This window comes from Neolamprologus brichardi, chromosome 17 (assembly GCF_056152115.1).
Source record: "Neolamprologus brichardi isolate AB-2024 chromosome 17, ASM5615211v1, whole genome shotgun sequence".
Taxonomy (NCBI): Eukaryota; Metazoa; Chordata; class Actinopteri; order Cichliformes; family Cichlidae; genus Neolamprologus; species Neolamprologus brichardi.
The window spans coordinates 12,014,489-12,027,893 of record NC_142120.1 but is presented as its reverse complement, the minus strand read 5'-3'; the positions used below and the strand labels follow the sequence as shown (position 1 = coordinate 12,027,893).

The 13,405-nt window shown below is 38.0% G+C and overlaps 1 protein-coding gene across 1 annotated transcript in view; it reads right to left on the bottom strand.

The window, feature by feature from the left end:
- col7a1l (collagen type VII alpha 1-like) overlaps positions 1-13,405 on the bottom strand; it is a 71,739-nt gene that overhangs the window by 31,670 nt on the left and 26,664 nt on the right. Inside the window, exons 28-63 of the mRNA XM_006781151.3 lie at positions 13,305-13,328; positions 13,076-13,141; positions 12,534-12,614; positions 12,131-12,157; positions 11,983-12,027; positions 11,789-11,863; positions 11,573-11,668; positions 11,344-11,370; positions 11,101-11,154; positions 10,897-10,968; positions 10,742-10,801; positions 10,588-10,623; positions 10,425-10,469; positions 10,203-10,238; positions 10,025-10,069; positions 8,453-8,524; positions 8,342-8,374; positions 6,314-6,385; positions 6,144-6,203; positions 6,003-6,038; positions 4,783-4,863; positions 4,483-4,518; positions 4,275-4,319; positions 3,967-4,038; positions 3,507-3,542; positions 3,160-3,186; positions 2,958-2,993; positions 2,811-2,873; positions 1,845-1,883; positions 1,691-1,744; positions 1,116-1,148; positions 697-753; positions 470-514; positions 307-342; positions 196-222; positions 38-109 (exon numbers count right to left, since the gene is read on the bottom strand). Coding sequence (XP_006781214.3) covers positions 38-109; positions 196-222; positions 307-342; positions 470-514; positions 697-753; positions 1,116-1,148; positions 1,691-1,744; positions 1,845-1,883; positions 2,811-2,873; positions 2,958-2,993; positions 3,160-3,186; positions 3,507-3,542; positions 3,967-4,038; positions 4,275-4,319; positions 4,483-4,518; positions 4,783-4,863; positions 6,003-6,038; positions 6,144-6,203; positions 6,314-6,385; positions 8,342-8,374; positions 8,453-8,524; positions 10,025-10,069; positions 10,203-10,238; positions 10,425-10,469; positions 10,588-10,623; positions 10,742-10,801; positions 10,897-10,968; positions 11,101-11,154; positions 11,344-11,370; positions 11,573-11,668; positions 11,789-11,863; positions 11,983-12,027; positions 12,131-12,157; positions 12,534-12,614; positions 13,076-13,141; positions 13,305-13,328 — 1,821 coding nt within the window. The remainder of the gene's footprint in view (positions 1-37; positions 110-195; positions 223-306; positions 343-469; positions 515-696; positions 754-1,115; positions 1,149-1,690; positions 1,745-1,844; positions 1,884-2,810; positions 2,874-2,957; positions 2,994-3,159; positions 3,187-3,506; positions 3,543-3,966; positions 4,039-4,274; positions 4,320-4,482; positions 4,519-4,782; positions 4,864-6,002; positions 6,039-6,143; positions 6,204-6,313; positions 6,386-8,341; positions 8,375-8,452; positions 8,525-10,024; positions 10,070-10,202; positions 10,239-10,424; positions 10,470-10,587; positions 10,624-10,741; positions 10,802-10,896; positions 10,969-11,100; positions 11,155-11,343; positions 11,371-11,572; positions 11,669-11,788; positions 11,864-11,982; positions 12,028-12,130; positions 12,158-12,533; positions 12,615-13,075; positions 13,142-13,304; positions 13,329-13,405) is intronic.

Genomic DNA, 13,405 nt, shown 5'->3' with positions numbered 1-13,405 from the left:
AGTCACCAAAAATGAAGTCATTTTGCATCATGTTTACCTCAGGAGTGACAAGCACCTGCCTCCCAGGCAAACCTGGAAGCCCTGGTTCACCCTTACTACCATCTTTACCCTGAAAGAAACAAACAGCATCATCCAGTTACAGCCTCAACTTCATCACTAAGTTGTGTTTTCCTTCATAAATGTGAATACACTTACATCAGCACCCGCATCTCCCTTGTCCCCCTGAAATGAAGAGTGAAGTTAACACAAGTAAATGGAGAATAAAAGCTTCATAAATGTTTTGATTGCTGCAGCAAATCTAAGAACCTTCTTGCCGTCATCTCCTTTGAGTCCTCTTTCTCCCTGTGAAAAAAAAAGTAATTTAATCTAAAAAGAGCTAGAAAACGGCAAACAAATGTGCAAATTGGATAAAACAGTAATCCAGGTGATATCTAATAGCAAAGTGGTATAATTGTCAAATGTTTCTCACATCTTTTCCTGGCAGGCCCCTCTTCCCATCAATGCCAGGTCTCCCCTGTAGAGAAGAGGAAATGAAAAAGGAGATTGATCATTATCGTGGATAAACATGTAGCTCCTGCTAATTACACACCTGACGCAAGGATATATTTTGTTATATTGCCTTGAATGACTAAAGACTGTCACCATTAAAAGTGTATAAAAAATGGATGATAATGGTTTTGCTGGAGTGAAACTCACAGGGGTCCCCGGTAAGCCAGGCATCCCAGCAATCCCAACCCGGCCTTGATCTCCTTTCTGTTTACAAGCATAGAAAAAAAAAAGTCTCCTTTTGCAAATATCAGCAAATTAAAATGACAAATGTTATTACAAACTGGACAAATTATCACTGAGGCAGTAAAACACACCACAGCAATGCAAAATAGCTGCTGACATGCTAAAAGCTTAGGTGTCTATAAGCACACATAAAGTTGATATACGGAACATAAAGACTGAAAATCATGACTGCATCTTAGCTTTTCTTTTCATTATTCTTTTTTGTTAAGTGAGATAATACACTGTAACTCAGTGATAACTTTTTTTATGCTAATATTAATAGGGCAGTAAACCATATACGGTAATGACAAGAATTTAAGTTCCATAAAAATTCATCCACTCACCGGACCAGGCTCTCCTTTCTGTCCCTGGTCACCCTACGGTTACCATAAGACACCTTGTGAGCAAACTCTTACATGCATACCCTATATGTACAAATATACTGGGCCACTTACACATTACGCCTACAAATGCTGCTCCGCCATGGAAACTCATGCCATGAAGCTCCTGGCACACAGTTTTTGTGCTGTTCATGCCACAGGAGGTTTGCAGTTTAGTAGTTATTGAGTCAGCTAAGTATTGGTGACCTTTAGGCACTATGCACCTTGGCACTCCATGACCCCTGCTCTGTAACTTTACATGGTCTACGTGATGTTTGCAATGATACTATTTAAAGAAATTTCCAAAATTGCCCTGCAGCAATAATGAGACCCTGCTACAGGAAAACACAGAGTTTTGTAAAGGCATGTGGCATGGCTTGGTGGCAGTGGGAATGAAAAGATCTCATTTCAGAGATGAAGATCTGTGGCCCAATACTTTTTGTCAATATAGTGCACGCGATGCCATTTACATGGAAATTTTCAAAATATTTGAATGTGCAATTTCAATAAAACAATTTAATACTGTGCATTTTTATAACCTTCATTCCTGGTTTTCCTGGTAAGCCATCTAATCCATCTCTTCCAGAATCACCCTGCAAGGCAAACAGATACATTAAACACATCTTTGTAATTAAAAAAAAAAAAAAAAACAGAACCACAGTAAGTGCAATTTCGAATTATGCACATGCATACCAGAGACTGTCCTGGTAATCCAGGTTTCCCCTCTGGACCCTGGACAGACACATTACGATGTTTCAAGACATTCAAGAAAAATATATTACTTTTGATTTAAAAAAAAGAAATAGATAAGAATAGCGTAAATGAATTTAGGATCACTTCCTGTAGCAAAACAGCTGTTAACCATCACTACCACCATCATTTTTGTTGTTGGTGTGTTTGTCGGTTGGTTGTTTTTAATGAACGGCTGTGCTGCTTTAACGTGAGATTTTACAACAGATGTAAAAGTATTCAAACCTTCCAAAAGGTTCTGCTTTAGTCTCATCGGGTAATATTTACATTTTACAAAAATGTAATATCTCACATTTTTGGCAAACGTGAGACGAGACTTTGTCCTCTTTTTGGTACTGAATTGTGAACTTTAACTGAGACAAGCAAAGGCTGCAGCTCTTTAGATGTTGATCTGGGTTCAGTTGTGATCTACTGGATGAGTTATTGATGGGCTCTTGGCTTCATTTTGAGTTTCCAGCCACTCATGTGAAGGTTCACCACTGTTACAAGTGTTCTCCATTTGTGGATAATGGTTCTCGTTGTGGTTCACTTGAGTACCAAACACTTAGAAATGGCTTTCCCGACTGATAGATGCCAGTGATCCTGTTTCTCTTCGTTTGTTGTCATGGCGTGATTTTTGAGCTCCTGGGTGTGGCTAGTGAAACTGAACTTAATGTTCAAAAACTGTGGGGGCAGTTCACTTTTTCATATAGGTTCGGATAGCCTTTTTTCCCCTTGATAAAAAAAAATCGTCTTTTAAAAACAGAATTGTTTTTACTCCGGTTATCTTATATTAAAATTGGTTTGATGATTTGTAACATGTTAATGTGACAAATATGCAAACATTAAGAAAACAGGAAGTCGAAAAGACTTTCTCACTGCACTGCGTATCACATCCTGTTGGTTACTTCATATGGTGAAAATACTCACTTGTGGCCCAGGCGGGCCCATTTCTCCTCGCAAACCTGGCTGACCTGGCTCTCCAGGATCGCCCTGATAAGAAGGAAAGGGCAAAAACCTTTAATTCTTCCTTAACTGAATGAATTTAAAGTTGTATTGTACTATTCTTCAAATTACCTTAATTACTCTGGTCAGTATGTTGTCTGAACCAGTCTGATTGAATAAAATGACAGTTAAATTGTTAACAAACACAGTTTCAGTTGATTGGAAACAGACATAAGGTCTTATGGAGGAATGAGGCTTTTTACAAGCTGTGCTTTAACAAGCGCCTCTGTCAAACATGGTTGAACTGATCAAGTAATTATAGAGATTTGTTTACTTGTGTTCCCGGAGGTCCAGGCTTTCCCTTTATAACGATGACAGCACAATGAAAAGAAGACAGACAAAACACAGTTAAAATCTACAACGTCATAGTTCTAAACAAATCCAATATTTGCAAGACAAAGGAAAAATAGTTTGGTGCAATGAAGGATGGCAAACACACAAAAAACAAAGTTAATTACTCAACTTATCAAAAGGGAATGACACAGGAGGATAGCAGATTGAGAAGATATGAAACAGTGACTGACACAGAAGAATAATCAGAAGGCAGACAGCCAGGAGAAAAAAACCAAACATGTTCACTGATGGGAGAGAGGGAGGGAGAGATGGTGGATACAAACTTACCGCCTCTCCTTTGTCACCTTTTTTGCCATCGGCACCCTTCAAAACAGAAAAGAAATCTCAGGTAACGTTAAAGTTTTGCAATTTCAGTTGAATTATTACAGTTAGTTATAGTATAGAATAAAGCTACTGATCTGTACACACATACTAAGCAGAAAGATGAGGATCCTATAAGTGGATCTACATTTAATAAAGCATAGCATTAACTCAGGAAGGCCACAAAGTCAAGCCCAGATCAGCTGGTTTAGTTCACCACCTTCTACACAGTGAAGTGTTTCAGCTGCTTCAGCAGGAGCACAGTTGCTGCATACCCCCAAGCCCCTTTGCAACCCACCTTTACCGCAGCTCTTCCTTTTAATGCTGTTTCTCACTTAATGAGTAATGTAAGACAGCTTCAAACAACAATCTTCTTTTGACCACAGTTGTGCTGACTGAAGTTTAATTATCATTGCAAAGAACTTACAGGTGGGCCAGGCTTGCCAGGGTCACCTTTTTCTCCAGTGTCACCTGGTTTTCCTGGTAATCCCAATGGACCCTGATCAACAAGTAGAAAGAAATGGAAGAATTTAGCCCTTGACTCATGTTTCACAAATAAAAGTGTCAGATTTAAAGCCCGGCCAGCATTGTAACTACACATTCGGTATACTACATACTGGTTTGTCGCATTTTCAGATTTTTTCAAAATACATTTTGAAGTTACTTTCTAAATTTTGTGGGAAGTATTGTTTTTCCTTTTTTCTTATTTGAACTATACAACTGTTGAACAAATACCCTGATTCCTCTTTCACCAGGCTCTCCAGCTGGTCCTTGTTCACCCTGCAAAAACAAATTAAATGACTCTGTGAAGGTAATATGTGACGCTGGGGATGATTATAGGGATGTTAAATCCTTTTAAAAATAACAATCTTCAAAAGCAACATGTTTAAAAGTCCAAGCGCTGGTCAACAAAACAGTCACGTAACAAACAAATAGACTTTACCTTCATTCCCGGTTCTACTTTAGCTCCAGGTGCACCCTACACACAAAGTAAACAATAAATCTAAGCAGTAGGAAATATTTAGCCAAATGTGCTAACATTCATAATATACGTGTGAACAAAAGGAAGATCAAATAATTACATTTTTTCTAGTCCATTAGTTAAATTTTTCACACTGTGAGCATTTTTCCATCACCATTGTTTCTGAATGAACCTGTTTATCAAACTAAATCTGAACTCCACTGTACCTACCATACAAACAAAACTCAAAGTTGCTGTAACGGCCACTCAGGATTTACTTACATCTTTACCTCTTAATCCCGGTTCTCCAGGATTGCCAGGTAATCCAATGCTCCCTTTTTCACCTTTAGAGCCATCTTTCCCCTGAGCAAAGACATGACCTCTGATTTAGAATGTCAGCAAAAAAAATGTATGCTTTAAAAATAAATAATTGTTTTTTTATAATTGCTTAATACAAATCTGTTGTAGAATTGTACAGCATATTAACGGCCAGCTCAAATTGGGTTTTAGTGTAAAAAAAAAAAGAAGTATTGTCTGTATTTACAAAGAGTGCAGTGGCAAGATTGCATCTAAGAGGTGGGCTGACTTTTGGAAGTGATCCTGCTCCATTTCTGGGAGTTCCTTTCTCAAATCGTAAATTATAAGTAGAAGCATATTTAAATCAGTACACAAATTGATTTGCAACACACAATTTGCTGAGAATTGCACCGATATTGAGACCATATTTAGCCCATTTTTTGTACTTGATAATGAAATTAACTGACTGTGTTTAGAAAAGGAGCACAATGTTTTTAAATCACCTGTAAAGTCACCCTATGAGTACTATTTGGGGATTGTGCTCACACGCTGTTTTGCCCTGTTTAGCAATAAGGCATAATTCAAACGTCATTCAATTGGTTCAATTAAGTGTTTTAAACTTTAACTGAAGTTAACATTTAGTAAACTTCTAAAACTAAAAAGAATTTTTGGCCATAAAAAAATATTTTTATCATGCCTTGTCTGTGTTTATGTCTACCCTTAGCTCCTATGAAGTTTTGCCTAGGCATGGATTTATCTGGCAAGATTTGCCAAACACTTGTGTTAAGCATGTGGAAAAGCCAGGTGTTGCGAAGTGCTCACAAAAAAAAGATCATGAACAAACGCAACAAATCATACATAATTTCAGGTAGACCCCTACATGACACTGAATAGCCCACCAACAAAACCTCTGTTTTCACTTGTAGCAACGTACTGTGCAAATTTCCCAGCAGACTGCATAGAATGATTGTGTAGATTTCTTTTTCTCATCTGCCTCCTATTACTGGAAATTAGTGAAAAAGTATAGAAGAAAAACTAAAATTAAGCAAAGGTGTCAAACCAAAAATACAAAATTAATGTATGTGTTTATAGTCTGTGTTCTTGAATTCTAGTGCTTGTTTTAACCTTGCATGTATTATTTTGACCCATTGTTTACAGAAAAAATAATTCATGAGAAGAACTTAATGTAACCAGTGATGACTCACCTTTTGTCCTGGTTTTCCTGATAAACCAACATTTCCCTGTAAGCAATGAAACTAATAAAACATCTAACAACAACAACACACAGCAATTTCCTGCTTTATGATTCCAGGATGGCAACAGAGTTAAAGAATCAAATGACTCACCCTTTCTCCATTTTCTCCCTTTTGCCCCTGCTGTCCTGGAATCCCAAAACCAGGACTACCCTACACATATCAAAACAAACCATAAAATGATATTCAGTTATTCTATTTGCTCTAATCTTGCAATAATAAAATTGAAATGACCATGATGGACAATATCTCTCCATAACAACCTTTTCTCCCTTGTCTCCTTGTTCTCCCTTTATTCCCTGAGGGCCTGTGGAACCAACTGGACCGATGTCCCCCTGAGAGAACACATGCACATACATGAGCCCATGTACAACAATTTATAAGAGAAGGCTAAACCTCTCTCCACTCTAAATGGACCCTGTGGACTGTCATTAATTATGTGCCATCCAACAGAGCATTCAGTCTCCCTGAAAAAGCTAATGAGAGAAAAATTTTAATTGTGTTTGATAAGCGGGTCCAGGAGATTGAGTCTGCAAAAATACACCAATTAATTAACAATGTTTTCAATTACTCACCTCTGGCTGATTTATTTTAACCCACTTAAGATAAATACGTGCACACAGCTTAGTCTGGTTGAGAAGAAATTAAAAAAGGTGTTACAGCACCCATAGTTTCAGTAGCTTAAATCCTTTTACTCAATGATAAAACCTTTACCTGGAACTAATAGTAATTTCCTTATTTTAATCTTAAATGCCTTAACTGCAGACGAGCAGCTCGTACCAACAGAAAAAGTTGTTATAATTGCACTTTACACAGAGTTTGCAAAGTCTCTTTGTACGCAGCTGAAAAAGAACAAAATTAAATCATCCAGGTTTCACAGCTGACTGCAACTACCACAGCATGACTTCTATATTAGGTTCTTATCTGTTATTATCTCACAGGTTTGAAACACGTGGTTAGCAACTAGTACAGGGGTAGGCAATCTCAGTCCACGAGGGCCGGTGTCCCTGCAGGTTTTAGATGTGTCCTCGAACCAACACAGCTGATTTAAATGGCTAAATTAGCTCCTCAACATGTCCTGAAGTTCTCCAGAGGCCTGGTAACAAACTAATCATGTGATTCTGGTGTGTTCACCCAAGGTGAGATCTAAAACCTGCAGGGACACCGGCCCTCGTGGACTGAGATTGCCCACCCCTGAACTAGTATGATTACTTCATTGTTTCCCATAAAAGAAAAACAACCCTGGAATAGGTGACGGGTACATCAAAAATCACAACCATTACTAACTAGTAAGCATAGATCTAATTAAAAGAAAGCTAATCTATATCACAGCCTCCCTATTGCTGATCTGTATCTGTTAAACTGACAGAGGGACAAATGAAAGTTTATAGAGGTTATGCTCACAAAAAGGGATCCTGTACCACTGTCCAGAATTTATTAGCTCAAACTCAAAATTCTAAATCTATAAAGGATTGCTAAAATCCTGCTAGCCAGCTAACCCCTGGACTGTCCAAAAATGTCTCAGGAAGGAACGAGTATTTCAAATCAAGCAGACAAAAACTGTCTGATTTTACTAAAAGTAAGATGCTGAGTGTAGGTAATGAATGAACCCTCAAAATGTTGGCGTCTGCTCCTTGATGACTGTAGTTCCACCAACATGTAACTTTTTCTTTAAGTGTAATGAGACGCAGGGTTCATCCAATTACCAGCCAGGTGCCTGCCTGAATGTGAAACATGTATAAGAAGATGGCAAAAATGCAGGCTGAGATGGAATTATACAGGTAGCTAGCTGCACCGACTGCTGGTGACATGCTTTTTCTCTTTTGTGTGCTCTATATCCCACAGCTTTTGATCAGGTAGGCTGAAGTTAGCATATGGTAGATGGTGAGAAAGACACTATTTTCCCTTTTCAGATGTCAGCCAGTCAAACTGTAATAGGAATCGCCTGGAAAGGCTGGTTAGTAACACTATGGGGGGATCTCATATGATAAAGGTGTAGATTATGGATGCTGTGACTTTAAAAGCACCTTTCTTAACTTTTCCTTATTTAATTAAGAATATATAGTGCCCGATGATTGACTTGAGAACTATCCAGACCATACACTTGATGTCCTATGACAGCTGGAATATCCACCACCTATTACATTTGACATATTTGAAGTCTGTAATTAAGCTGAAAACAATGTTTTGGAAGAATGTTGATGTAGTATACACTGATTGGAAAAATCAGTGGTGAAAATAGAAACAGATCAGCAAAAGTTCTGGAAAAAGCTCACACACTGGTAACTTACCCTGGCCCCCTTTTTCCCAGCTGGACCAATTACCTGTTGTGACAGGGAAAAGACAGTTTAATAGCAAAGCCTCTATAAACTAGGTTGAAATATATGAAATAGTTTTCTTACACCCTTTGCCGGGTCTCCAGCAGGTCCTCTTGGACCTTCATCTCCCTTTAATCCCATCGGTCCTACCGGCCCCTAGAAATGTGAAGGTGAACTGTCAGTGCCACTTCCGTTGTGACCGTTAACTCCAAGCCTCTCTGATAAAAGCTGTTTATTTTTGTTCCCAACAAATCAAAACCAATTTCTTCTTTTTATCATAAAAACTAATCTTGTTGAATGACTACAAAGCGTATTACAAAACACAGGAAGATGGCCCTCATGATGACACTTTTTCCGGTAGCAATCTCTTCCAAAAGATTATGCTGCTTCAAATTAAAAATCACTGAAGCAGGAAAAAACGACCCATTTGCAAAACATACCCACTGAGGTTTGACAATTTGGCTCGTGGATGTATGCAATCATAACCATCTCTGATAGAGTGTAATCTTCCAAACCCAGAACAAAATGACTTCCTCATTTGTTCATTTATCAATCTAAATGTCTGCTTGGAGACATTAGCAAAAGTTATTAATAGGTTTAAAGCTAGTCTTTCAGTTTTTCAGAGCTGGTGCAAAATAAAAACACTGCATTTGCCCCTTCCTTGTTTTTTATATTTCTTTATAGCTTTTGATAAATTCTTTTAACACTGAATTTATCTGTTCCAATTTATTTCGATCTTCTCTAATCTCCACATGGTCGAAGGTATACATACAGGTTCAAATATATGCATATTCTAATATACTGATATTTGGTTAAATGTGTCTCAGCAAGTTGCTGTTTGACGGGATGCTTTAGGTAGCCATCGACAACTGATCGCAAATCCCGCCAGGATAATTTTGGCTGGGGTCCTCTTGGCAGAATTTGTAGGATTCATTTCAACTGGTTGGTTTTCTGGCATTTCCTGACTAAGCTTAGTCTACAAATTTTCAAAAGGGTTGAGGTCAGGACTTTGGAAAGGCCATTACAGTGTTTGTGTTTGGAGACAGTCCTTTATTATTCCATTACTTGTGCAATATACCAGCACCACTGGCAACAAAACAACCCCAGAGCATGATGCTGCTACCACCATGCTTGAAAGTTGGTGCAGTGTTCTTAGGTTTGAAAGTCTCATCCATACTCCTCCAAAAGTAGTAGCAGGATAATTCAGTCTTTGTCTGACAATAAAGATTTTCTCTTTTCTTTGAAAGCTCTTAAAACTTTTAAACTTTTAGATCTCTGACACAAACTATATATGTGTCTGCCCAACTTATCACTTCATAGATCATCTCATCGAGGTCTCTTAATTGTTCCATGGTCTTACCTTAAAACAAGAGCCAATCACGCTAATGAGGTTTCAGAAAAGCCTTTCTTAGCTTTCTATAAGTTAGCTTTCCACAATTATTATGGGCCACAGTTTATATTTTTTGTGTGTATGAAAGTGTGTCTGTTGAAATGAATGTGTCACTATGTGTCTATATGTTGAACTGTATTTATTTATCTTTAAACTGTGACTGTGTTTTGAAAAGCGTTGTATAATTAAACTTTTATTATTATTATTATTATCATTATTACTAATAAATCTTATGCCACATTGTATAAGATGCAATCCTCACTCACTGGGGGTCCTTGTGGTCCTATTGGTCCCACCTCTCCTTGGTCTCCCTAAAGAAGAAAGAAAATGTTAACGCACACTTTTTTTGTAAGCAGCCTTATTCTTGTCAATCTAAAATGAATCTTCACATTCACATGCATGATAATTGAAAAGCAGAAAGAATTTATATGTGAATGAACTCACCTTGTCCCCTGGCTCCCCTTTCATTCCCTTTTTCCCCTGCAGGTATAAATAAATCACTTGCTTTAAATTAATTCATCAATGATTGTTATGCAGTCTTCACTTTTATCTGTGATAAATTTGCTTCATTTTATTAGAAGGAAGTGCAATTCATTTATATGCATTTAAGTATAAAACATGCAGGGTAGTCATATGTGACTATTCAGTTGGTGATAAAGTGCACACCCGAGGTCCAATGATTCCCTGGATGCCCTGCTCTCCACGCTCACCCTTAAAAGACAAAGTGAAGAAACATGTGAACCCACAATAAAGTTTTAACAATAAGGGGGGTTTAGATTACTTTAGGATATTAGCAAAAATCTGAGTTTAAAAATGTATATTTTGGTACCTTTGGGCCAACTGGTCCTGCTAATCCAATATCTCCCTGCATGACAAAGGTAAAACAAACACACAAATAATCCAGTCTTTAATGCAGTGCAGACTATTCTCCAAAGTCAAGCTGATGACTAAACTCTGTGTCCTTCATGTCTGCTGTAAGGTACCTTCTCTCCTTTCTCTCCATGAGGACCTTGAACACCTTGTATGCCAACTCCCTCCTCACCCTGCAAGAAAAAATAAATATTACAAACAATAAAGTATTTTTAGTAATTATGCACTTAGGGTCTTTATAAGCACAAAAGCTGTAATTCAAAATTACCTTTTCTCCTTTCTGGCCTGGCAGTCCTGGACCCCCATCAACACCAATGGGACCAGGCAAACCTGCAATGCCCTGCAGCAGTTTGCACATGTGTCAGTTTGCGATGTGAGAGACAAAGCGGGCACAGAAACGTCTCAAATTCTGTTTTATTTTTTTCTTAACTAAGCTGCCCGAACACTATAATTTTATCAGCTATGTGCTTACATCTTTCCCCGGCTCTCCTTTGTCTCCTTTCACGCCCTGCTTCCCACGTAAGCCCTTTCAAAAATAAATGAAATATTATAAGATATGCAAACACAACAAGACATATTATATAACAAAATAACCGAGCGGTTTGAAAATAGGCTGATATACAACATTTATGAAAGTAAATTAAAAGTAGGGATTCATTTATTTTTTTTTTTGAGCAAATGTATAAAGCGACAAGAAGACAGCCTTCATACTTACTTTTGTACCCGGCTCTCCGGGATCTCCCTGCGAAGTGCAAACAGTAGAAGGAGCTTTGTAGGACTGTGCTGTCAAAACATCTTTGTGACTCTTCATACTAAATACTCCAAGCTGTCTTGACATTATATGATGTGCAGTGACAGGCATTATAAAACATCATGAATTAAAAAAAGGTGGGGTGTAATTACAATGCCCTTTTTTTTCTCTGCTTCCCTTGAATTTACGTTACCTTGACAGCTATTCCTGGTGGCCCCGGTGATCCTGGCTGACCAGGCAGACCTGGAGCTCCATTGACCCCTGGAAGACCGGGAGGTCCTGGGGGACCCTGTAACATGCAGTTAAAAGTATCTTAAAATGCCTTAAAGATTACCTTTCAAAAACTACTTGTTTGTTTTTGTTTGTTTTTTGGGGTAATCTTTTTTTTTTTGCCTTCTCAAAAACTCACTGAGGAGCCTGGCTCTCCTTTTCGTCCGGGCACAAAATTTGCATCCGTACCAGCTATGACGTATCCCGGCTCTCCCTGAGAGGAAGGCAAAAAAAAGACTCTGTTCATTGTTGTTGCAGCATACAAATCTTAAAAGTACATAAACAGCTGTCTCATAAATAGAAAGCAAAATTAAATGCATTGATTAGACTTACTCTTTCTCCTCTCTGTCCCTTTGGACCAGGGAGCCCAGGTGGACCCTACCATGAAAAGACTGTTTCAAAAATCCTTTACAGTCTCCAAAGAATATAGATGGCACAATTCATCAATCTATATATTTTTTTACAGATATTTTGTTCTCACCATGTCACCTGGAACACCTGTAGAGCCCTGGAAATTTAAAAAGTAATCATATTTTCAGGTTCAGATCAGATCAGTGTGACATTCTGTTCTTTATGGATATACAAGCGTGAGAAAAGGAACGTTGTTGTAGCACTATATGCAGACCTAGGATGCACTGCACCACAAATTAAACACAGCATATCAGCACAAACACCTCGTGCCAACTGTCAAGCACGGTGGTGGAGGGGGGATAACTTTGCTCCTTGCAATAAGTAGATCAAATGTGAGGTCATCTCCGTACGTCCTTTCGAAGTTCAGACCACAACCTGACTGAAATGCTTGGACCTCAAGAGAGCTGTGCATACACTCTATGCACAGGACTGCTTATACTGCTGTAAAATCATTTTCATATGACTTTAGGTACCCGTTGGCCAGCAGAACCCGGTGGTCCAGTTCTTCCTGGGCGACCTGGCAAACCAGGAACACCGTCAGTTCCAGGAAGTCCCTGTCAAATTAAGACATTACGGTCAGTCCCGAAAGTTAAATAACAATTTGCAGAGGCACACAGATACTACTGCACTGTTAGTGGTTTCGATACAGCATTTAAACATAACATTAATTGTATATACTGAATTCAAAGAGGACAGTACACGGGAACTAATTTAATGCAAATGGTTTAAAAGATGAGGTGTTGAACTCTTACTTTCACATACTTTTGAAGCTGAAATGCTCTACAAACATCTTAATTCATGTTTTTGTTTACATGCAACTCTTGTTGCTATAACTATTTTGCTTTTTGTCACTAATACTGCATGTGCTAGTATAAGGTAATAAAGGGTAGATGTTGAAGACAACAAATAATAACTAAGGCATTTATGTGTAATGTGCACAAACAACCTTATTTTTATTTATGTACATATATTCATGCACATACAATTAACATATGCTGTATGTGCTGATGCTTACCCTTTCTCCTTTTTCTCCTTTTGAAGATGTGAAAGGATCAAACTCTCCAGGGCTTTGTCTGAATCTCTACAACAACATTAATAATTGTAATTTTTTAAAGGTGATGATAAGTAAAAAAGTGTATCTGAATATACAAGGCAGAAGCGGGGGCAGTGAAAAACTGAATAGAAGGAAGAATAAAGTTTAAGCGTATTATTTAAAAGGCGCTATAAAGTAAGGACAAACATACCAGACCAAGACCCAAACTTTCTCCCTGAAAGAATAAAAGATTATCAAAAAATAAAGAAATAAGTCTATGAAATGTTACAGGAAAAAATGCATCAGTTTCGT